Raw genomic sequence first — 23,252 nt, forward strand, 5'->3', positions numbered from 1 at the left:
CCGTGGTGTGCTTCCACGCCGTCGACGGCACGCAGCGACGTATCCTCTGCATCGCCGAAGACTGGAAGGTGGAGCTCCCGACGGGCGAGGTGCAGGCCTCGCGCAGGCAGCTCCCCTTGATCCTGGCGTGGGCGCTGTCGATTCACAAGGCCCAGGGCCAGACCCTGGAGCGCGTCAAGGTCGATCTCGGCAAGGTGTTTGAGAAGGGACAGGCCTACGTCGCGCTCAGTCGCGCGACGTCAAAGGAGGGCCTCCAGGTGCTCAACTTCCAAAAGACGAAGGTGATGGCGCACTCCCGCGTGGTCGAATTCTACGACAAGCTTTATAGCGTCGACGTGGCGCTCAAGAAGAAGTCGCTTGGCCCGGCGACTGGGCCGATCGCGAACTTTATGATCAAGCAGCCGGCACCCGCCGGGGCCTCTTCCCGGAACCCCGTCCGCGTATTCGACGACGACGAAGAGGAGAATAGGGTGGCATATGGTTGAGGAGTATGGTGACCCGGAGGCATTGGGGATTGCATCACACGGTGTAGTGGGTATTGTAATTGGCGTCGGGAGGCACAAGGCGATCGATCCTTTGGAGTCATTATTTTCTTTGTTACATGTGGATGGCGACGGGCAGCGTTACCCTACTCGATGAGATGGCCGGAGGAGAGGCTTGGGGGATACAGACGAGAAGAATAAGTTTGGGGGTCATACGAGCATAAAAGTTAACGCAAGTTGCCTTCCAGCTTTTTTAGATGTACGAGTAGGAGCATTTGCTTCCGGGATTCAAAACCAATAAGTGGTGTGGTGCTTCGTACCTCGTCGGTACCTGAACCAAGGAAAAGTGAGGCTGGGTTTGTCCGAGCGCAAAAGATAAAGGGTGTCCATTATTTGTAAACACACCTCCCTGTCATTGGGGTTTACACAGTAGTTTTTCAAAGAAAAAAAGAATCAATCTGCCATCAGTCAACAAGCTCTGGGTGATGCAAGGTACCGTGCCCGTGAAGTTGTGTGTAACCCTCTGTGCGTGCCCCGCAAACCCCTACCCGCATATTCCGGGCCGGTTCTTGGCGCAGCCCACATTGCAGATCTGGGCGTTCTGTGCAAAGACGTATCGATAAGTAAAAGGTTGGGGGTGCCCTGGGGAGCAGACAGAAGAGAAGCAAGCACGACCACCGCAATCCCGCATCGTGCCTGGCAACAAAACCCCGAACGTACGTCACGCAGTGCACTCGGACCGTCTATTAAGCACTGGAATAGTACAGCTCCTGACTCGACAGTACGCCCAAAGTGCGAATTTCGCCGCTACAAGAAGTTTCCAAGCTGAGCACGCGGATCTGTCGATTCCTGCTCAGAGACAGTCCAGCAACATTCAGCTCCAAAAACACCCCTCGATTCTATCGCCATGGCCTCGGAATTTATCGGCCTGCAGATGGTGGTCACGGTGCGCGGTACTCCGCCAATGCTCCTCAAAGGCACCGTCAGCGCTGTCGAAGCTGGTGCTGGCCTAACTCTTAGCAACGGTGAGTGCAGCCAGGGGTGTGCCCGCCCACCCTGCTGATAGTCCGCTAACCAAACCGCCTCTTCGCAGTCTGGGTCCTCAATACCAACGAGTGGAAACCACGCCTCACTATCCCCTCGGAAGACATCGTCGATCTTTCCGAGGTCAGCAACAAGCCTACGCCACCCGTCACATCTACCGCCGAGCCAAATATACCGCCCGTCGCCCCTCCAGTTGCCCAGAAGCCTCCCCCGCAACCAGCGTTTGTTGACCCCGCGATCGTGGCCATGGGGAAACCTCCGGCTGCTGCATCATCGAGTCGCGCACCCGAGCCCCATCCGTTGCCTAATACGAGCGAGAAGCGGGACCCAGGACATGTCGTTATTCCTTCGGTGCCAGCAGCGAGTACATCCCGGGAGGTCACGCCCACAAACCTAGTCGCTACATCTCTGAAGGCGTTAAAACTTGACGCTCCCGTTCCACCCGCCGAGTCGACCGAGGAGGGGGCTGCCGAAGCCGCCCTGGACTACGGCGAGATGGCTGGGCAAAAGAAAAAGAGGCGGCAGCGGAAGCCGGGGAATGCGAAGACGGTGTCACATCAGGACTACGAGGCGTCACCTGCGGCTTCGGCAAAAACTGCCGGTAAGGGGAAGGGCTGGAGGCAGACGCCTATCTTGCAGAGTACGGCCTCTTTCCAGCCGTTCAACTCCCTCAAGAGGAACCGCAAGGGCCCGCAGGCCGTCGACAACGGGTGGGCCTCCGAAGACGTTACTGACGTCCAAGAAATGGGAGAATTCGATTTCGAGGGCAGCCTGGCGAAATTTGACAAGCAGAACCTGTTCGAGCAAATGAGGAAGGATGACCAAGTCGACGAAGCCGACCGTCTGGTGTCTCACAACAGGGTACCCCGTGCGAAACCGGGGACTGCGGGTGGCAAGAATCTGCACTACTCGGAGAGCGTGCTGGATACTCCCTCGGCAATTCTGAAGGCACCTAAGGAGAGGCCAGCATCAAAAGAGACGCCCAATGACTTTTGGAACAGCGAAGCCGACGATGGGATCCCTCGCGGCGAGCGGTTGAGCGGTCGAGACCAAGGCATGGGCAGTAGGCAGAGCTCGCGCCGTGGTGAAGTCAAAGGCACGGCAGGTCGGCGGTCACAATCACGCAAAGCCCACGAGATGGCGAGGACAGGGTCAGGCCCGAGCAGAGTCAACTCTGGTGTAAGCCACTACCGCACCCAGTCTCTCAAGGGGAGTCGGCCGAGTAGTCGGCTTTCGTCCCGCACTACGACCGCTGACAAGAGAAAGCAGCTCCCGACGCCTGCCGCGCCGCAGAGTCTCTACGTGCTGCCGTCAAACCGGCGAATTGAGACCGTCTCGGCACTGCAGATGTTCAACCTCGAGAACATTGCGCACAACGAGATCGGGCTAACCGAGGAGATGATGACAGAAAACGCCGGTCGCGGCCTCGCCGAGGTGACGCTCACTGCTCTCTCAGACCCCGCCATCAAGGTACGGCACGCCGGTAGCGTCGACCCAACCACAAACACCCCCCCACCACAGACGGTTGTCGTGCTGGCGGGGAATAACAAGTCCGGCAGCCGGGCCATCGCGGCGGCGCGGCACCTCCGTAACAAGGGTATCAACGTGCTCGTGTGCGTGGTGGGCCTCGAGCGCGGCGAGCGCGACCTCCTCGAGGACGTACAACAACAAGTCCGGCTGTACCGCAACCTCGGGGGGCGGGTGTTCGCCAAGAGCGACTTCTTCGAGCACATCCGCAAGATCAGCATCCCCATGCTGACCATCGACACCCCCCGGGCCTCGCTCAGCAGCCTGGCCAACCCGGCGCCCGTCATGCTCATCCTCGACGCGCTCCTGGGCCTGGCCATCTCGTTCGGCGAGCTGCGCAACGGCGACCAGGCCACCGTCTACGAGCTCATCGAGTGGGCCAACCGCAACGAGGCCTTCGTCCTCGCCGTCGACGTGCCCTCGGGCGTCGACCCCTCGTCCGGGCGCGTCAGCCTCGTCGACGGCAACCGCCTCTACGTCAAGCCCCGCTACGTCGTCGCCGTCGGCGCCCCGAAGAGGGGCCTGCTCGAGGCCATGGTCGCGGCTGATAACGATGATGGGGACACTATACTGGCCGGCGAGGCGCCCGTGCCGGTGCCCGACGATGGCGTGCTCGAGTGGAAGCTGTATCTGGTGGATATGGGCCTGGGCCAGGCCGTGTGGAAGAAGGCGGGGACGAAGATGCGGAAGGGGGTAGACTTTGGCGAGCGCTGGGTGCTGGAGATGAGGTATCGCGGGATACCGAGCGGGGAGGTGGAGGAGGTTGCTTGAGTACCTACCTAGGTCGTCTCTGGGGAGGTGAGGTGGTGTGGTGTTGAAGAGGGGGAGTGGCTTTTGACACTTTTGGAGGCGGTGTGATGACGTGCATGGTTTCTACGGCATATTGCATTTGAGCGGGGTTATGATCTTTTTCTTGGTTGGGTTGACATTAAGCATGGCGTTTGTTACGTGGCGGTTTTGGGCGGTTGTAGCATATGTTTAAATATGGAGGTCATGGACCTGGGATTCAAGGAAGAGTGAACCATTTAGGGGGTGTTTGTTGGGGGAAGGGTTATAGCTACCTACCTGGGTAAAGTAGTTACGCTACCTATGGTGGTGACACGTGCTACTACCTTTTACTCTAAAGCTGCTTGGTTGTTATTTGGTCTAGCTGGTATTTGTAGATGTGCTGGTATTCTATCGTCGGGCTATATGTGACACCCGTAGCATCATGTTGGATTCGTATTTGCAAATGGCTTGATGTTTGGTAATATGAAGAGCAATCCAGCTTCTCCCTGCCGCTACCCGTGAAGGTCAAAGCGACGGACAGCATACCAAGTCAGGCTTGAGGAGACAAGATCAAGCGTCAGAGTCTTCAAACCTGCTATTCTTGCTGGTTCGTTTTACCCATAAATCCGTTGGCTACAAGGCTCTGGGATCAGCTGCAATGCGCCGCGCAGGGGCAGGTAAACATGCATATTCGTGGATCCAATCATCACTGTTGGCGAACCGCCCTTTTCCAGCGGGCAGACTCGGGGGCTGAATGAGAGGGGGGCAATTCGCCAACAGAGGATAACTATCCCTATGAGACACAACTGCAGTATTTTGTATCAAGGAAAGGAGAGTTGTCACGCATCCCCAGCATCATTATAACAGTTGGACTGTCGGCATGATACCTAATCAATAAACCATGGCTCAGAATGGCTCTCCCGGCCACGCGATCAACATTGACGCCCTGAAGTCTGTTAGTGATAATAAAACAAACGACAATACGAATAGGCCAAGATCGATACACCCTGATGCCCCCTACGAACAACGGCTTTTTCAATACACAGACAACTCTCTCCGCGAAGAGCCACGTTTCCTGATATTTCGAAGCCTCCAGACTCTCAACCTTTTCCGCATGCAATCCGACCTGGCGAAGCTCCAAAACAAGATTTGGAAAGATGAGGCTGCTGTGGAAGAAGACACGGGGAAACTAACAGTTCTACTTAGCAAATATAGTAGGTTTTACCCGTTTTTTGTCTCTATTTCATACATATTTTCGTCCTCCTATTTTGATTACAAGGAGGCTTGAATGACTCACTACTGGCAACGTTCCCAACACTACCTACCTAATTACCTAACTAACCTATACAGCGAGCGCAATCCGCGACTACGAGTACCTCAAGCACCTCACGCCAGTCACGGGATCACAGGCCAAGCACACCCGGCGCGATCTCGAGCTGGCCTTCGACAGCGAAGTAGGCACCGTCATCGACGAGGCGGCCGGCTACCGGCGCTTCGCCGACCCGGACCTGCTGCCCACCGACAACCTGCGCAACTTCCTGAAGCGCTTCCTGCCGCGGTCCGTCGCGTACACGCGCGGCGAGATGTGGCGCCGCACCGAGGAGTACCTGCGCGGCGAGCCGCCCGAGGAGGTCTCCCTCTTTGTCGACGTGCTGGCCCGCTTCCTGGTGGCCTTTCTGGGTGGCGCCATGTTGGTGGTGCCCATGCTGATCATGCGCCTGCCTGAGATCACCGTGGTTAAGAGCCTCGTTACCGTCTCGGCTGCCGTCATGCTGTTCGCGGGTGCGCTGTCGGTTTTGTTTCGGGCAAGTAATACGGATACTATAATTGCTACGGCGACGTATGCCGCTGTCTTGGTTGTTTTTGTCGGTGTGTCGGGTTGAAGGCGTCGAAGGAGTTGTTACGGAGGTCAAGACTGTGACTAGAAATTAAACTGAGAACTTCACTCGATACATGCTTAAAATTAACCAGAAATAAATCAAACGTGTCTGTTTCCAGGCCTTTGGGCACCATTAATTGGTACCTACCTCTCTAGTTAGTACTTCTCCGAATATTAGCTACCTGGGAAAGAGAGTCAACCACTTGGCATACGTGACGCCTAGTCAGGAGCTGTTCGCACTTATATTTGCCTTCTCTATTTGTCTCTAGTTTACGAGTTCAAAACCTGTCTAAATTTCGTCACCCTCCATGTTTGTCTTACTCTGCTTCCTCCGTCCCCGGTTGTCTCTCGTCCGGTATCCTCTACCGCATTTACAGACTCCATATGCCTCGGCTATATAGACTGAACGAAACCCAGCCAGCTCTCTCCTCTTGACGCCACCCTCCACTCGTTCCCTATCAACTCCTCCCCTCCTCCCCAATCCCCTCCCCATCAACCCAAACCACCACATTCCCCAACCCCTCCCTCCCCCGAAAGAACTCCCGCACCTCCTCATCCGAATACCGCAAACTAAAATGCATCAACACGAACACCACCCCCGGCCACCGCCTCACCACCGGCTCCAGATCCGCCCAAATCGTATGCCGCGTGCGCTCCGCCTGCCCCCTGTGCTCCTCCCACAGGAAACTACACTCCGTAATCACCACCCTCACCCCCCCACCACCATCACCACCAAGCCACTCCGGCCCCGCCGCGAGTGTCTTCGCCGTGGTATCGCCCAGAAACGCAAACACGGGCGTCGCCACGGGCGCCGTCAGCTCCACACCCCCCCTTTCCCCGCCTTCCCCACCCTTTCCATCAGAGGACTGCTCGCGCAGCGCCTTCAGCTGGGCGCCCGACAGGCCGCGGTACTCGGGCTTCAGCTTGCGCGTGACGGCGTGGAAGACGTAGCCCAGGCAGGGCACCGTGTGGTCGCAGGCGAAGGCGGTCGCGGTGTAGGACTGGGGCGGCGGGAGGCGCGGGAGGGTGATGGTGGTGGAGGGATGTAGGCCGTGGATGGTGTGTGTCTGGAGGAGGGGGTGGGGTGAAGGCGGTGGTGGTGTTGGTTGATGGGTGGTTGGGTTTTGGGTTGGGTTTGGGTTTGGGTTTGGTTCCTGTTCTGGTTTCGGTTCCGGGGTCGGTCCTTGGGGAGGGCTCGTCTCCGTCTCGGGTTCTGAGGGTTCTGCCTTGGTGTTGGTCTCGGAGGCGTCGTACTTCTTCAGGTATGGCGACGTGCTCTCCGGCGGCCAGATGCCACCCCCTTCACTCAGCATCGTCTTGGCGTTGATGAAGTTGTCTAGGGCATCCTTCATCTCAGCGGGACAGTAGATATCTGGCGGGTCGCTGCGCTTGGCAAAGGCGGGCGTGAGAAGGGTGTGGTCGCTGTGGCCGTGAGTGAGGAAGATGTGCTTGGGTCGGAAGTTGTTGACGATGAGTCCAGCGTCCAGGAGCAGGTTAAGCTGCGGGATGACGAATGACGTGTGCCATGCTGCGCGAGACCGGCCCGTGAGCGTGAGGTTGTGGTAGGGCTTCGGGAAGCGCCATTCCAAGATATCAGAGCGGGGTGATTGTGGGAGTGGCGTGGCGAAGGTTGGTGGTGGCATTTTGAATCCAAGTGACTCGCGCAATGGTGTTGAGATAATTCAAGAACCCATAATTCATGCTAAGAAAAATGAAGCGCTTATTAACGGCAAAACATCGGTTCTAGTCCAGAGCAAAATAACTACCTATAGCCTACCTACCTAATGTTGAAAGCTAATTCGCAAATCATAGACTGAGTACCGAGAGCCGTGAGAAGCTGCTCTACGGAATCATAAAGGGGGCTTACAACAAGACCTAGGCACTAAGGGCTTATTAAAAGAAGGAAAGCCTTAACACACCAGCTCACCCTTTTTGATGCATTGCCCCTCATCTACTTGCACCGAATCGCCGTGGAGAATATTGTGTGGTTCCCGTTAATATGTACAGTCGTGAGTACAAAATCAGAGCAGCGGGCAGCGACAAAGCCCATTGTATCTGGGGAATATACCCTTCGCCGAATCCCCTTCCCCTATCACATACCAATACCAACAACGCCTCTCACACTCGCTAATGATAAACTGCCTCAAATTCCAAAAAAAAATAGCACAATCCTGATCGAATACACACATAGGCACCAACAGGAGGAAATCGTCCATAGGAGCGAACGGGCGGGGTTAGACATCAAAACATGTTGCCAGGCGTCTAGTCTAGAGTACCATGGCTAATCCTTCTTCTATGAGTTGCGCCGCTGCTTGCGAATACTCAATTCTCAACAGGAGGTTCGGTCGGCTCATTTGATTTTGCCGCAGCCTCGGCAGGCTTACCAGGGTGGATAGGGAGCGTTGAAGTCGACCCCTGCGCTGCCTCGGCGGCTTGGGCTGCCTTTTTGGCCTTTCTCTTCTCCTTCTCCTTCTCCCTTGCCGCTTTCTTGGCCGCGGCCTTCTCCGCCTCTATCTCCTTCTGCTTACGAAGCTCCTCGCCGCCGAACGCTTCACGCCATTCCTCAATCTTTGCCGCAGGAATATTGGCGAACAGCAGTTCGGGTTCGCCAATGGCGTGGCCAGGCTTGAGGTCATTCGCCTCCCAGGTATCTGGGATCTTCGCCGGGATAGTTTGATCCTCCCCGCCTGGCCCCTTAACTCCAAGTTGCCTGAGGATAGATTGGGACTTCTCGGGCATGTAGGGCGAGAGGAGGTGGGCCACGAGGTGGATGTGATTGAGAGCGATACCAATAACAGCGCGGCAGCGCTCGGGCTCCTCGGCGATGAGCTGATTGCTGAGCTTGTTATCTTGGAGTAGCTTGTTGCCGTGTGCAGAAATGCTGTTCCCGTTGTTAGTCTCAGGTTACGCCAGCACAAATAGAGAGGTCAACATACTTCATAACGATGGACAAACCTGCCCTCAGCTTCACGCCCTTGAGATGTGCGACATAGTCTTGGAGGAGCTTTTCCACTTCCTCCCTGTGTTGCTGCAGGGCTGGGAATTTTGAGAGGTCGTATTCGGGCACCACACCGTCCATCTTGGCCTGGCAAAACTTGATAATACGCTGGCACAGATTGCCAAGGTTCTTGAGCAGATCGTTGTTGTTGGCGTCAACAAATTCCCTTCCATTCTGTTAGTACGAGCGAGAACGGGTGCAAGGAAGCATGGTCAAACTCACTCCCATTTGAATTCCGAGTCGCTGGTCTCTGGCCGCCTTGACAAGAGGTAGTACCTCCAGATATCAGCGTCGATGCCGGTATCGCGAGCGTTGGTACCGAACACGCCGACGCCCTTCGATTTGCTGAACTTTCCACCTTCGTAGTTGAGGTATTCGCAGGTGGACACGGCCTTGATCTTGGTCCAGTTCTCCTTGGTGCCGAGCTGGGAGGCGGGGAAGATGATGGTATGGAACCTATGTGTGACCACTATTAGAGACACTCAATCAAACAACCGGAACACTACTCACGGAACGTTATCTTTCCCCATGAACTGGTAGAGAGAAACATCGTCTGGGTTCTTCCACCACTTTTCCCAGTTTGTGCCGGCCAGGTTGCCGGGATCGGTGTATGTCCTGGTAATTGAGGGGTAGCCGACTACTCAGGTTAGCGGTGTTCAATACAGGGGCAAGGCACGACATACTGCAAGCATCGAACCAGACATAGAAAACCTTCTTGGCATAGTCCTCGTCAGAGAGACCGTCAAGGCCGGTGGGAACTGCGCAAGGGAGATTAGTAAATCTACCGGGTCTCCTAGGCCTTGAGGTGGCGGCGACAAACATACTTGGGACACCCCATTTGAGATCTCTGCTGATACCGCGCGGCTTTAGCCCCTGATCCAGCCACGAGTGCGTGATGGAGACGCAATTCGCGCTCCAGGCCTTCTCGACCGTCTTGAGCCACTCTTCAATCTCGCCCTGCAGGGCGTCTAGGCGGAGGTAGAGATGCTTGGTCTGGCGCTTCTCAGGAGCAGTGCCGTCCAATTTGCAGCGGGGGTTGATCAGCCAACCGGTCGCCTTGGTCTCCTGGTTTCCGGAGGCGTCCCTCTCCGGTTCTAGGGGGTCGAGGAGGTTACCACATGCGTCACACTGCGGAATGAATTAGCGTCCGAGAACGTTGCCGGTTAGACAAGATAAATCAAACCTGGTCGCCGCGAGCACCCTTGTCGTGGCAAAGGCTGCACTCGCCCTCAACATAACGGTCGGCCAAGAAGGATGAGTGAGTCGGGCAGTAAGCCTGAGTGGTTTCACGCTGCTCGATAAAGCCGTTATTCCAGAGGCGAATGAAGATGTCCTGGACGATAGCAGTGTGCTCGTCTGTGGGAGTGCGGCCGAAGACATCGAAATCGAGCCTGAACCAGTCGTAGATGTCTTTGTGGATGGCGTGATACTTGGCGCACAATGTCGCCGGGTCTACCCCCTCCGAGAGAGCCTTCGTCTCTGTCGCGGTGCCGTACTGATCCGAACCGCAGACATAGATGGTTGGAAGACCCCTCGCCCGGCAGAACCTGGCAAAGACGTCTGCAGACTAGAAAAGGTTGATCAGCGACTGAAAGGGCTAGGAGTACCGGACAGATCCGCCCTGGCTTCGCCAAAACAGGGATGAGACGGTTCGTGGAGTCACACGATGTTGTTGTGAGATTTAGGAAGGGAAATGGAGAGTAAAAATTACCAGAACACTGCCGATAAGGTTGCCGAGATGTGGAACGTTGTTCACGTAGGGTAGAGCGCTGGTGATGATGATATTCTCCTTCCCAGGAACGGGGAGGATCGGTTCTCCGGAGACGACCATCTTGAAGTGACTGCAAGGTTTCTACTGTCTTGGGTCCTAGGTTGCGGTAGGAAATTGAGGGGTCCTTTTTGCTCCAAACGAACTTCATCCCGCCGGAGAGTTGGGGAAGGTGGGGTGAGTCATGGCCCTGCAAGCCGATACCGGTTAAACTCCGGCGGGAGAAGATTTTGGTTTGTTTCGCCTCTTTTTGTCAGACTGAAACGGAAGTCTCAACCCTCAAGCAAGGGATATGCCAGGAGCTGGTAAGGCAAAATGATGCAAGGAGAAGATAGTTTTACTTTCTATATTGATTATATTTGAGGAATATGGAGATCGGAGAAATAAGCTTAAGAACTTGAATTTTGTTGCCTTTTCTTTTTTGTTTTATTCTGAGAAGAAACCAGGGTTAGTTTATATCAAAGGGGTATCAACTTATCATCATGATGGTCTTCAAGGGTAAAACTTTCAACATATTGTTAGATAGATAATTGTCCTGTCTTTAATGCTATGACTTAAGAAGAAATAATTATTATCATAGCGTGTTTTCTTTCTCCGAAATATTCATGTTGTATTGGTACACAACGAGATCATGAAGGGCGGAGATAGAGTTGCGTCATGCGAGGAATACATGTATGGATCTCCCAAAATTGTGTATAGGTAGGTGGGAAAACGGGTAATGAAGGCAACTTCGGTAGCGGCATTTACTGCTATAGATACTGTCAATTTTCCCCTCACAGCTCAACGGACGGATTTGTATATTTGTTCAACACTGCTTATGAGATTGATATCTCGTCAACCACTTCACATTAGAAACATACGATGAGTAGCACTATGTAGCTACAGCTCCTACCCACAGGCCCCCGATTCATACCCTTCACTCCATCTCAACCCTCCCATCACCGCGACCACCACCGCCAGCCCACCCAGCACGCTCGCCCCGCCATAAGCATACGCATGCCTCCTCCTCAGCGCAGCCAGCTCCCCGACCCACGTGGACACAGTCGTCAAACACCCGCAAAACCCATCCTGCACGCCCGCCAGCACCTGACACCCCACCAGCACCCCAACCCCCTCTCCCACACTACTGCCACTGCCACTACTACCACCACCACCAACCGCCCCGGAATGCGCCAAATCCCACGCCATAGCCAAAACCGCCGTCCCCACCACATTCACAACGAACGTCCCCACCGGAAACGCCGCGACGCGGCCATTCAACCACAAGCTCACCCCAAACCGCACCAGACAACCCAGCGGCGCAAAGACCAGCGCAAACAGCGCGTCACCGCGCCAGGCGGCGTGACCGGCGGGCGGCAGCGCGGCCATGAGCACGGCAGCGAGCCAGCAGCCCCAGGCGAGGGGCACGGCGGCGCGGTCGGCCCACGCGCGCGGAGCGCGGGGTAGGGTTGGTGTCAGGGGCGCGAGCGCGATGGCGAGGTGGGCGCCGAGGAAGAGAGCGGAGAGGGAGAGGGTGAGGGTGATGAGCGGGATGGCGAGGAGGGCGAGGAAGGTGTATCCGCCGTTCCGGGGGGGTGGGGTGGGTGTGAGGGGGCTGTGGCTGGTGGTGGTGGGGAGGTCGTTGGATAGTGCGAGGAAGGTGTCGCGCATGAAGGCGGAGAAGGAGGTTAGGGAGCCGCAGAAGCCGGTGGCGAGGCCGATGTATAGCGGGATGGTCTTCTTGAGGGCGGTATGGGTTTGTTTTGGGGGTGGGGTGCCGTTGGTGGTTGCTTCCTCGTCGGTGGAGGGGCTGGGTGCTGGGGTTTGCGCTTCGCGGAAGAGCATGCGGTCTTCGGATAGGAAGCCCATGACTAGGCTGCCGGCGAAGTTGGGCCAGATGGAGGTGAAGATTATGGGGGTGTCGGGATAGTTGGTGAGGGCCTGGAGGCCGAGGCGGGCGAGGGTACCGAGTATGGAGAAGAGGATGAGGTAAGAAACGGTGTAAAATTGAGTCAGGAGGCGCGAGACGTCGTACTTGGCCTCCTCTAACTTCTCCGGTTCGGGTGGCCGGCCTTCGGCGAGCGATTCTTGGCGATGGCGCTTCCGCTCCCGTACGAATTCCTGCTCCTGGCTTCTGGTCTGCTCGAGACTTCGGAAACGGTGGATTGGTTCCTCGTAGGGGTTCTGCACGGGCGAGACGTCTGCTGTCTCATCTAGGTTGGTATACGTATCTGGGACATCGTAACCGGGATGAGAAGCCACCGATGACCGTTTAGGGCGTGAGGGATTCCGGCCATGTTCGAGTGGGATTGTTGAGGCGTGCTGTGGACGGGGTCCGTTCGGGGTGTCGTTGGGAGACTCCAGACTCTGAATTGAGCCCGGAGCATTGTATTCCCTAGACGTGGTTGACGCGCCCCGGCCATGCTGTGTTCCTCGTGATGGCTCTCCTCTCAGATGGGGCGACTCGGCCATTGCGCACTGCAAGCCAATCTTGTTCTGTTGCTTCAACCCATGTTTGTTTGATGTTGTCGTTCGTGTCCGGAGTTAAATCGGCCCTGGTCCGGGATGGGACCGGATTTGGATGACGGCGGTACGTACCTCTTGGCAGTGGATCCGCTGTGTCCGGCAAACGCCAGTACGTCTTGGCGTGCGCGCGCGCCGAACACGCCCGAATTTTTGAAAAAAAACGGCCAGAAGACCAGAAATCGGTCGAATTATTTACAGCTATATCAACCAACCCACTACATGCGTGCACCGCGCAAATACCTTAAGCTATATATCTAAATACGTAGAATCTAAATATTATATCCGATTAATGATGCGGATAATACGCGCTGAGATCTTGATGGGTTTAAAAACTAGTGAATTTTTCGTAAAAATCGCCAAGACCTGCCAAGCCTAGCCAAGATATCGTCGAAAAGTTTGAACAAAATCAAGAAAAACAGAAATCTATCGATAGCTCAACGCGCATTATCCGCATCATCGATCGGGTATAAAATCCAGATCCTACGTATCTAGATATATAAATTGAGGTATTTGCGCGGTGCGCGCATGTGGTGGGTTGGTTGATATAACTATATAAAGTTTCTCATCCTACTTTTCCCCTTTCAAAATTCCAAAAAATTAGAAAATGTTGCGCAGCCCGCGCGCGCACGCCAAGACGTACTGGCGTTTGCCGGACACAGCGGGCTCGTTACCCCGGTTTTCCGAGTGCTTGGCTCTTTCCTGCTTTTATCTTATCTTTCTCGCCTGCCCCGCTCTCGGCTCACCGTCGTCTTGACCTTGTCGAGCCAGTGTCACGCGGAGGCAGGGACAGATGCATGCAGCTCAAGCTCGGGGCGCCTTCCCGGACTGAGAACGATAGCCAAGGGCCAGGCCCCGGTTTCTCTGCCCGATCGTTGTTGCTTGTCTCGGAGTGCGGCGGGAATGATGTGTCCAACCAAGGCATGGAGCTCCCCTCCCTGATCGCAGCGAATCAAGCTCCCGCACGACCCTCTGCAGATGTTGGTTTCCGAATGGGGCGTCGCCGTATAAGAGGCTAGACGCGGCGGATTACACAATACACCGTCAGTACACCGTTCCTGGCTGCAGGTCCCTTCCATCGGATCTCAACGACACCGCAACCTAACCTCGACAAGATCGAACCTTTTTTACGTATTTTGTCCTTGGTCCCATCCTCATCTCTCCCTATTGTACCCAAATAGACGTACCTACCTCAAAGCCACCACCATGTCGGACCTCCCGCCCAACGTCCATGTCTCGCAGCACCCGTGCCTACTCGCAAAGTTGAGCCAGCTGCGGTCACAAGACACCCTCCCGAAAGACGTCAAGGGGTTGATCCACGATATTTCCCTGATCGTGGGCTGCGAAGCATTTGCCAAAGGACTCACCAGTGCTCCAGGACCAACTGTCCGTCAACCCCCCCGCAACGCCCCGATGATCATCCCTCCCAACCCGACCCAAGCCTAACCTATACCTCCAGGACAAAACCCCCCTCGGCTTCGACTTCCAAACCCACCAACTCCTCCCCGCGACCGTCTCTCTCATCCCCATCCTCCGCTCCGGCCTAGGCATGGTCGAAGGTACCTACCCCCCTTCCCATTATACCCTCCCCCCCCCCCCCCTCCCCCCTTTCCTCTCAAGAACCTTCCTCGAACCATGCTAACCACCCCACCCCCAACAACCAAAACAGCCATCCAAACCCTCCTCCCGCACCCCGTCCCCGTGCACCACCTCGGCCTGTACCGCGAGCCGGCGACGCTGCACCCCGTCGAGTACTACAACAACCTGCCCAACCACCTCGCCGGTAGCGGCGGCGGCAACGGCGGCGACGGCGGTGGCACGGCGGACACCAGCGCGTCCGAGCTGGCCATCATCCTCGACCCGGTCATCGCTACGGGCGGGACGTGCGCGGCGGCCATCCAGACGCTGCGCGAGTGGGGCGCCCGCCGCGTCGTCGTGCTGTCGGTGCTCGGCGCCGCGTCCGGCGTGAAGGCGGCCGCGGCCGAGTGGCCGGAGGGTGTGGAGATCTGGCTGGCCGGGGTGGATGAGGAGTTGACGGACCGCGGGATGCTCAAGCCTGGCTTGGGGGATGTGGGGGATAGGCTGTTTTTGACGATTGGGAAGTAGGCGGTGGTTGGTTGAGGGGTTGGTTGAATAGTTTGGTTGTGTTTCTTGGATGCGGAATGGAGCACAACATGGTGACATGTCCCTTTTCGCCTTCAATACGAAACAGTCGAACGTGCCTCAAAACGCGGTGAAATTCATTCAAGGGTATCTATCATGTCTGTCCAAGCCTCATCATCGCCGTTATACAGGCCTCAGCTTGGTGCGTATTGCTCCTCGTCCACGAGCGTGTCCTCTTTCCAGCAATCCTCCACCCATTTCGCAGAGACAACCCTGGGCACCGCCCTCCTAGAACTGATCTTGTACCGCACATCCGCCGCCACCACCTTCTCAGACGCAGCAGTGTCCTCTTTCCCGCCAACAACAACCACGTGCGTGATCCGCTCGTCCTCGATATCCTCCACCACCTCCCCGTTCCCAAACTGCACATAGCTCGCCAGCTTGAGCGCCCCGGCCCCGGGTACCCCTTCCCCGAGCGCAAAGTGCACCCGGAACCGCCGGAATATAAAACTCTTGAGCCCGTCCAGGCCGTTCCCGTGCTCCTCGAGCTGGTCGAGGAACTGGTCCACGACAAACCCCTCGCTCTCGTCGGGCAAGCCCATGCCGTCCAGGATCGCCCTCAGCTCGTCGGCGCCCACATCCCGTGCGTAGCTGTCACCATACTGGTCGGTGCTCTGTTCAGCGACCGTCTTCATCTCCTCGGTGGCATACAGCAGATGGTTTTCCTCGAACGGGAGGAGGTACCCCTCTCCCCCGCCCTGCTCGAGGCAGTCAAACACCCACTTGGGCCGCACGATATCCGCGTCACCGGCTTTCTTGAGGCTGGCTACCTTGACGACGTTCTTGTCCGCAAGTAGTATCATGCCGGACCCCTTATCCACCGTCTGGTGCAGCTTGCCCCCGTTTTCTTTGATCAGCTTTTCGAGATTAGGTTTGGTCATCTTCTTCGGCTTGAGCACCTCCGACAGGACACAGAAGTCCAGTCCCTGGAACAGCTCGGTCTTCGGCTTCTTGACGGCGAGAAACTCGGCCGTCTTCTCCGCCGGATCCGCAGCGCCGGCGATGACCAGCTCCTTCTTCTGCCGCTTCGCCGGCTTGCGCTTGCGGCTCTCCATCTCCATCGCCTTGCGCTCCTTCTCCTCCTGCTTGACCTTGGTGCGCAGCGCCTCGGACTCGTCCACGTCCATGCCCGCATCCCACGCCTTGTCGAGCCGCATTTTCCGGAAGCGCGGGAACCGCAGCGTCCAACCGGCGGCGAACTGGTCGGATGGGGCAAACGACGCGGCCTTGATGGAGATGACGACCGACTCGCTCGGCCGGATCCACACGTCGGGCCGCTCGTACTGCAGCCGCTCGCCGCCGCCGAGCTCGATGAACTCGGAGGGCGGACTGGCCGGGTCCCACTCCTTCCACTTGCCCTCGGTGTGGTGCCGCATCTCGCCGTAGTCCTCGGCCTTGAATCCGCCGCCGACCTTGCAGAAGCTCAGGCACTTCTCGCGGCTGGCGGCGGCGCCGGACCGCACAAAATTCTCGCTGACGCGCAGCCCACACAGGAAGCTTGAGAGCGTGCCACCCCGCCGGCCCGAGCCCCAATACCCACCGACGACGACCAGGTCGAGCGACTCGCCGAACTCGGACATGTACTCGGGCTTGACCTTGATCCAGTCGTTGTTGCGGCTGTTGAGCTGGTACCGCGAGCGCGGGTTCTTGAGGACCAGGCCCTCGGACGCCTCGGTCACGACCACGCGGAGATGGGGCTCGATTTCATCGGCAGATGTGGCTGTGATGTACGGGTGGATTTCTAGGCGCCGGGTTTCGCCCTTGACGGCGCGTTCGAGGGCGCGGTGTCGGTCGGCGAGCGTGTACTCGGTGAGGGACTTGCCGTTGAGGAGGAGAATGTCGAAGACGCGATAGAGCGGGCGTGGGCCGTTGTGGAAGGGGTTCTTTTGCTGCTCTAGGGCAGCGGTTTTGAGGGTGCCGAAGGGGACCATTTTGTCAACCTCCGGGTCCCAGGTGATCATCTCGCCATCGAGGATCAGATTTCGCACGCCGCTGTCGAATGCGCTTTTTAGGTGCCGGGTGAGCGCCGAGTTGTTATCTTCGAGGCCGCTCCCGTACAAGTAGGTGTATTCTTTGGCCTTGCGCGACCAAAATGCGAACTTGTACCCCCCTGGCACGTTGTCGTCTTGCTGCATATGCATTTGCATACGCTCCCCGTCCAGCTTCTCCTCGATCCAAAACTCTTGGTTCTCTTCGTTGCTTCCCAGATTCGTGACCAGCTTTGCAAACGACGACGTCGTCTGGAACTGCGCCAGTTGTGGCTGGAAGCACGACATGAGTGTGACGCCGGTCTCCTGCTGCTCGAGCCGAAACTCGGGGTCATGCAGCTCCCAACACACCCGCCTCAAGCTCGACGAGACGCTAAACAGCGGCTCAGCATCCGGATGCCACAGCCCCAGGAAAGTCCTCTCCGTAGCACCCACTTTCATCTCCTTGAGGATGATCCTGATCAGCCACATAAGCTCCTCGGCATTCATCCCCTGATAGAATTCCTCGAAAATCGGCAGCTGCTCCGCCTCACCACTCGCCCCCGCGAGCCGGTCCAGCATCACATTGACATCCCCGATTGTAAACTCCCCCGGTTCAGTCCTCATCTGCCGCTTCCCCACAATCTCAAAACACCGCCCCGCGAAATCCCCAGCACTCTTGATATTCCCACCACCAAACCTCGCCCCACCGCCACCACCTCCCCCACCTCCCCCACCATGCTCCCCCGGCAGCTTCCAATGCATAAGCGCATAGCCATCCTCCGAGTTGCGGTCAATCTTCATGACCTTGACGAGCAGCTTTCCGATGGTATTCTCTTTGAGACCGTACACGCCGCGGTCGCGGTCCTTGTCCGGCAGGATGAGGCGCATGGACGGGTAGAAGTCCGGGCCGACCTCGGCGCGCCACCGCGCCATGAAGCGCTCGATTATGTGGCGGCGCTGCTCGTGGTAGGAGAGCTTGGAGGAGGTACCGGCGCCGGCGCCGGCGCGGCCGGGTCGGCGGGCGGGCCCCGCGGCGCCTGCCGTCGTGGGCTTGCAGTCCATCAGGGGGTTGAAGAGGGCCGTGAAGAGGTGGGAGAAGGGGGGTGTTTTGGAGTGGTTGCGCGGGCGGTTGGGGAAGCTGGGTGGTGTGTTAGTGATCGTGGTGGTAAGTGAAGGAGGAGGGTAAAGGGATGTCTACTGTTCGTCGAGCTCTTCGAGGCTGAGGGGCCCGCTCCCGTACTGTTTCTCATCTTCTTCGATGGCATCAACGTCCGGGGACTTGGCGCGTTTGGTTCGGCTGCTCATTGTAGCGGTTGCTGATGAGCTGTGAATGCAGGGGTGTAATGAGGCCAGTCGATAGTTGAGCGAGTAAACAACAGGTTTGGAAACATCAAAAAAGCCAATGCGTATTATGATACCATGCGGGGTGGTATGGTTTCAAAAGATCGGTAATTCATGTGAGGAAAATGTGTGTTTCGAGAAAGAAAATGGGAAAACACAAGTGTGCGTTTTGAGAGAGAAGATAACTCGATGATGGAAAGAACAAGTCGTTGCCTGCACCAATTCCAGGCAGCAAGCCCATACACAACCCTAACCCCACCTCAACCGACGTCACCAACCACCGTCTGTTCGTGTGTGTGTTAGTGAGGAAATCACTCATGACATTTAACATCATTTTTGTCCTATGACACGTTGCTAGCAAAACATACAAGATTGTATTACAGTCAAGGAGACTAATATACAGTAAAGGATGCCAACGACGACAAATCGACAAACAACCGCACCCAAGACCACCCCATCCCCCGAAACCAACAACTCGAGACATGGAATTAACAATCTGGTTTGACGTCGCCCCTATAAAAGACAACCCAACCCATTCATAACTCGTCACATTAACCGGGTATAAAACACTTTTTTCCCCCATCCACCTCTCTCGGGTATTGCTATTCCCCCAACTCATCCACTGCTCCGCGTCTCCGCCCACCGCAACCCTCCAACTTCTTGCACCCCCTTAATAAGCAGCCGGCGCATTCGGGTCAAAAGCAGGTGTGCGGGCCTTGAAGCCCCCGTTCAGGTCGTTAACACCTAGGGTGTTGCCGTTTGGAGCGGCGCCCTTTACACCACCGTTGACAGCAGGCCCGTTATTCAAGGTGCTCCCGTTGAGGGCGCCCCCGTTGAGCGGCGCGGAGTGCGCGTTGCCATTAGTCGCGGCGTGCGCGCTGCCGGGGGTGGCGGCCCGGTGCGGTTTGCGCACGACCTTGGGGGCGGCGGGGAGGTCGCGGCTCTTGGCGGCAGAGCCGATGGAGAAGACGGGGCTCTCCCACTTGTCGCCCTTGCGGGCGAGGTCGCGGTACTCGGTAGCCTTGGAGCTGATGCCGCCGGGCAGGTGGATGTTGGGGAAGATGCTCTCCTCCTTGGTGATGGCGTAGTTGACCTTCTTGTCGGCCACGGCGCCCTCCGCCTTTTGCTTGCCCTGCAACACCTTCTTTTGGGCGGCCGTCATGTACCGGTTGTAGATGTTGGGCGTGTGCTGCGGGTCCTCGCGGGCCTGCTCGAGCGCCCGGTCGGCCTCCTGCTTGATCTGGAACAGCATGGCGTCGAGCTGCGCAGCCTGGTCTTTGATAGCCTTCTCCAGCGCCTTTTGCACGCCAGGGCGCAGGACCTTGAGCATCAGCGGCTTGAAGAGTCCGAAAAGCATCTTGTGGTTCGATTTGACGAGTTTGATGTTGAGGTTCTTGACGACGACGTCCACTTTGTCGACCTTGAAGAAGGACTGTTTGTCCCGCTCGTCCGGCGACGACAGCTTCATGCGGAAAGTGAAACCGTCTCCGGCGAGCAGGAAGTTGGCTACCCCCTGGTCTGTGATGGAGGGGAAGCCCTGCTTGCGCTTGATGTAGTAGCTGACATCCCGGAGATCCATTTGGATGCCCGCCACCTTGACATCGACCGAGTGCTTGCTGTTGCTGGCAATCTTCTTGCGGCCGAAACGCATGTAGTTCTCGCTAGCAATCTCCAGCACGTTGGGCATGAAGTTGTCGCTCTCGAGGACAAGGTTCTCAATGACGGCGTCAAACTGGGGGTCCGAGTACTCGATCCGCGGCACCGGGATGTAGGCGACATTCTCGAAAATTGCAGGAAGGATCGCATCGGTGAGGTCCTTGACGAGGTGAGGCTTGAAAGTCGGCTTCCCGTCGTCGTCGTTACCCAGGGCGGTGAACAGCTTGGTCAGCGAGGCGGCGAAGGCCTTGTTCTGCGGGTCCTGGTCAAACTGGTCGGCCAGGAACTTGATCTCGTCCACGATGCGGTCGGTATGGCCGCGGTACTTGTCACGGAGCAGGTAGTTGCCCTCGTCGTACAGACGGTTCCACTGCACGTTGGACTCGTCATCCAGGATGTAGCCCTGCTCCTGCAGACAGCGGCGGATATACTGGTTCAAAGCCTTGAACCAATTCCGGAGCTGAGGGTCCCGGTCTGCATCTTCGTAGATGGTGTTGATTGAGGACCACAGATCGTCCGTGGAGGTACCGTTGGCAAACCGCTCGATCAGCGTCTTGAGGTCGGTCTCGGCCTGAACTAAGTTTGATCGAGCGTCTTTGACGGTGCCTGAGCCGCCCCGGGCTAGCCGGTTGGCGTGGTCGCTGTACTCCTCGGCGAGGTCCAGTAGTGTCTGAACAGCCTGGTAATAATCAGGGTGCTGCTGGCACTCGAGAACCATTTTCTGGGGCGGCACTAGTTAGCTACCGACTTCAAGACTAGATTGGCCGGAGGGGCCGGGCGACATACCTTGAGGCGCCAGACGGTTTGATCCCGGCGCTCCTGCGGCACCTTGCGGGAGAAGTAGTTCTTTGTACGTTCCCGGTACTCTTCACGCCTAGCGCGGGCTTTCTCTTTGGTCTCCTCGTCGACGTTCTCATCGACGTTGCGCTTCAGGGCGTCCTTGGCCGTGGCCGCGCCTCCCAATGCATTGGCTCCCGAGGCGGTGCCGGTCTGGCGATCGTCCGCCGCGGTGGATGCCAAATCTCTGGGATCCGAGGAACCTGATGGGTGGGCGTTGGATGTACCTTCAGCCGTGGCGGCCCTCACATCCTCTTTAGGGTTGCCCTTGTAATACTCCTGCAGCCTGCCCTTCATCCCGTTCTTTGACATATCTGGCGCATCATGCCAGGTGTTGTCCTGGGCGGGGTGGTCGAGCTGGGCGATGTCTTCCTGGCTAGGCTTGACCCTCGCGGCGGCATTCGTGGCGGCGTCTCCGGCCATATCACGGAGGAGGATGGTGGCATCCTTGACTGCGTGGGGTCAGCATGTTTTCTCAGCCAAGGTGCATGTGCGTGTGGCGGGCGAATAGCACGTACGAAGCTTCCGGAACTGGCCATTTGTGATGATCAGGGTGCCGAGAGTGCGCAGGCCGTCGAGGGCCTGGTTGCCGTGCTGCTGCGCCTGTTCTTTGTTGAGGGGTGTGCCGGGAGTCGATACAGCCTTGGGGTCAAACTGTTGGGTCTGCCAGATGAAGTCTTGCAGCAGGTTCCCATCGTTCTTGGACAATAGCAGATGTTTGGCCTCCCTCACCACTTCCTTGGCGTCGGCTACGAGTGTCTGCCCCTCCGGCGAGAGCTTCTGAGAAGGGCTCGAGAGCGCCTTGGACTCAAGGAAGCTATTCAGGGCCACATCGATCTGGTCGTTCTGTGCGCGTGTGCATGTTAGCTTCTGCTTTCCGCTAGAAGAGGAGTGAGCGAGGAACCACGCACCGATGGGACTTTGCCCGTCTTGAAGGCACTGATGATGCCGTAGATTTGGAGTTTGCGGTTGACGTCCGCCTCCTTCTGCTTGATATCTGTGGGTTTGTTGACGTTGGGGGCCATTTTGGGTGGGTCAATTGTTGTCGTTGAGTTGAGTTGAGCGGTCAGATGAATATGGTTGTAGTTCAGGAGCCGGTTTGGAGAGTTCTTATTATGAAATTGGTATTTTTGGGGGTATCAAAAAAAGAAACTAGTTTGGGTATCAAGGTTCTCAAAGCACAGAGAACGCTATTCAGTTGTTGGATTGATGTAGTGAAATATCAGGAGGAGTGGAAGGGGCAGCAGCCCGGTTGAGGTGTGAGCGTCGTTTATTATAGACCGGCAGATCAGAAGAAAGTAGAGGAGTACCTAACATAGTTCAGGAATTCAATTGAAAGAAGACGGCGGTGACGTGACACGCGTACAGTACCGAGCTGGTGTGGGCCCATCGTGTGCGTCATAGGAAAGAGCGAGGGCCAGCCAATTTCCTCGATTCGTCGAGACCGGCTTCAACTTCCTTTCACAGGCCAAGTTTTAACTCTGGGTTTCAGCGGCCATCTGGTTGGGCAAAGGCGAGCTGGGCACTCTGGGGTGAGTGCTCTGGCGATCTCCAAAAGCAGGGAGCTTCTGGAGCTTCAGAGAGAGAAATGGTGAGATGCTGCGTCACGGCCCCAGTTCTCGGCCCCACTCTCCCAATTGACGAACAAAGCTCGGCTCGGCCTCGACCACAGAAATGATGCATTCAGTTGTAAACACACAGTGTGCACCATTGCAGTCGTCGAGAGCTGCCAGACAGATTTTGGAGGACGGAAGTTGCTATCCATGACGTCATCATGTGGCTCGAACCTGTGGCCCTCGGCTGGGAGATCCACAGACCCACCCCCAAGCCTCAGCATCTTTCCAAATTCGCTTAGCAGCTTGGCTCTCTCCTCTCATCATCGCTCTCAGGCTTTCTCTTGCTCTCCCTCTTTCCCTTTCCCATTTCCCGATCCCCCCCCCTTTTACTGTCACATAAACGGGGACCGTCACGATACCATAAATTAAGTGGGTAACAGAGGTTCATCCGAATAAATAGGTAGCAAGGTGAGACGAACATGGACTCATCTGCATCGCACGTTCAATCCCAACGAGGGTTAGGGTTTGGATATGAACATCGTGCCATCGCGGAATGCCCACCCCTTTTTCCCACATCTCGTTTCCAAACAAACCAAACCCGGAGCCAGGGACCCATCTTAGCAACTCAAGGTTAGGAAATACAAATAGTCGCATTTTTCAATACTGTTTTATACACGATACTCATTCATAGAAGACAAAAAGATGTCTAAATCCTATCTTATCCCCTCCAACCCTTCTTCACCACTTCTAAAACCGTGGAG

The 23,252-nt window shown here is 56.7% G+C and overlaps 7 protein-coding genes across 7 annotated transcripts; 3 read left to right on the top strand and 4 right to left on the bottom strand.

Annotated features, from left to right (window-relative positions):
• Positions 1-1,126: 1,126 nt before the first annotated feature.
• B0H64DRAFT_396192 (YjeF-related protein N-terminus-domain-containing protein) lies at positions 1,127-4,306 on the top strand. Its single transcript, XM_062803815.1, has 3 exons — positions 1,127-1,507; positions 1,576-2,705; positions 2,796-4,306. The coding sequence occupies exons 1-3, from the start codon at positions 1,390-1,392 to the stop codon at positions 3,822-3,824; spliced, it is 2,277 nt and encodes a 758-aa protein (XP_062659271.1). The 5' UTR covers positions 1,127-1,389; the 3' UTR covers positions 3,825-4,306.
• Positions 4,307-4,602: 296 nt separating this feature from the next.
• Positions 4,603-5,704, top strand: B0H64DRAFT_359659 (uncharacterized protein; the record flags this gene model as incomplete). The annotated part of the gene is made up of 2 exons (XM_062801685.1): positions 4,603-5,035; positions 5,172-5,704. Exons 1-2 carry the CDS (start codon positions 4,723-4,725, stop codon positions 5,702-5,704), a joined length of 846 nt encoding a protein of 281 aa, XP_062659272.1. The 5' UTR covers positions 4,603-4,722.
• Positions 5,705-5,940: 236 nt separating this feature from the next.
• On the bottom strand, positions 5,941-7,365 carry B0H64DRAFT_432440 (beta-lactamase-like protein; the record flags this gene model as incomplete). The annotated part of the gene is made up of 2 exons (XM_062806006.1): positions 6,249-7,365; positions 5,941-5,955 (listed from the first exon to the last, which is right to left on the bottom strand). The coding sequence occupies exons 1-2, from the start codon at positions 7,341-7,343 to the stop codon at positions 5,941-5,943; spliced, it is 1,110 nt and encodes a 369-aa protein (XP_062659273.1). The 5' UTR covers positions 7,344-7,365.
• Positions 7,366-8,022: 657 nt separating this feature from the next.
• B0H64DRAFT_417390 (tRNA synthetases class I (M)-domain-containing protein) lies at positions 8,023-12,917 on the bottom strand (the record flags this gene model as incomplete). The annotated part of the gene is made up of 8 exons (XM_062805241.1): positions 8,023-8,581; positions 8,637-8,864; positions 8,921-9,154; positions 9,396-9,456; positions 9,523-9,826; positions 9,882-10,265; positions 10,306-10,319; positions 11,363-12,917. 8 exons carry the CDS (start codon positions 12,915-12,917, stop codon positions 8,023-8,025), a joined length of 3,339 nt encoding a protein of 1,112 aa, XP_062659274.1.
• A 1,164-nt stretch (positions 12,918-14,081) lies between these two features.
• Positions 14,082-15,170, top strand: B0H64DRAFT_153591 (uracil phosphoribosyltransferase-domain-containing protein). The gene is made up of 3 exons (XM_062798485.1): positions 14,082-14,354; positions 14,410-14,527; positions 14,638-15,170. Exons 1-3 carry the CDS (start codon positions 14,175-14,177, stop codon positions 15,072-15,074), a joined length of 735 nt encoding a protein of 244 aa, XP_062659275.1. The 5' UTR covers positions 14,082-14,174; the 3' UTR covers positions 15,075-15,170.
• Positions 15,171-15,198: 28 nt separating this feature from the next.
• B0H64DRAFT_341558 (ATP dependent DNA ligase domain-containing protein) lies at positions 15,199-18,791 on the bottom strand. The gene is made up of 2 exons (XM_062801249.1): positions 18,300-18,791; positions 15,199-18,239 (listed from the first exon to the last, which is right to left on the bottom strand). The coding sequence occupies exons 1-2, from the start codon at positions 18,404-18,406 to the stop codon at positions 15,266-15,268; spliced, it is 3,081 nt and encodes a 1,026-aa protein (XP_062659276.1). The 5' UTR covers positions 18,407-18,791; the 3' UTR covers positions 15,199-15,265.
• On the bottom strand, positions 18,727-22,191 carry B0H64DRAFT_153621 (uncharacterized protein). Its single transcript, XM_062798486.1, has 4 exons — positions 21,847-22,191; positions 21,454-21,781; positions 20,885-21,387; positions 18,727-20,819 (listed from the first exon to the last, which is right to left on the bottom strand). The coding sequence occupies exons 1-4, from the start codon at positions 21,958-21,960 to the stop codon at positions 19,113-19,115; spliced, it is 2,652 nt and encodes an 883-aa protein (XP_062659277.1). The 5' UTR covers positions 21,961-22,191; the 3' UTR covers positions 18,727-19,112.
• Positions 22,192-23,252: the final 1,061 nt, after the last annotated feature.

Source organism: Chaetomium fimeti (genome assembly GCF_033439085.1).
Source record: "Chaetomium fimeti strain CBS 168.71 chromosome Unknown B0H64scaffold_4, whole genome shotgun sequence".
Lineage (NCBI taxonomy): Eukaryota > Fungi > Ascomycota > Sordariomycetes > Sordariales > Chaetomiaceae > Chaetomium > Chaetomium fimeti.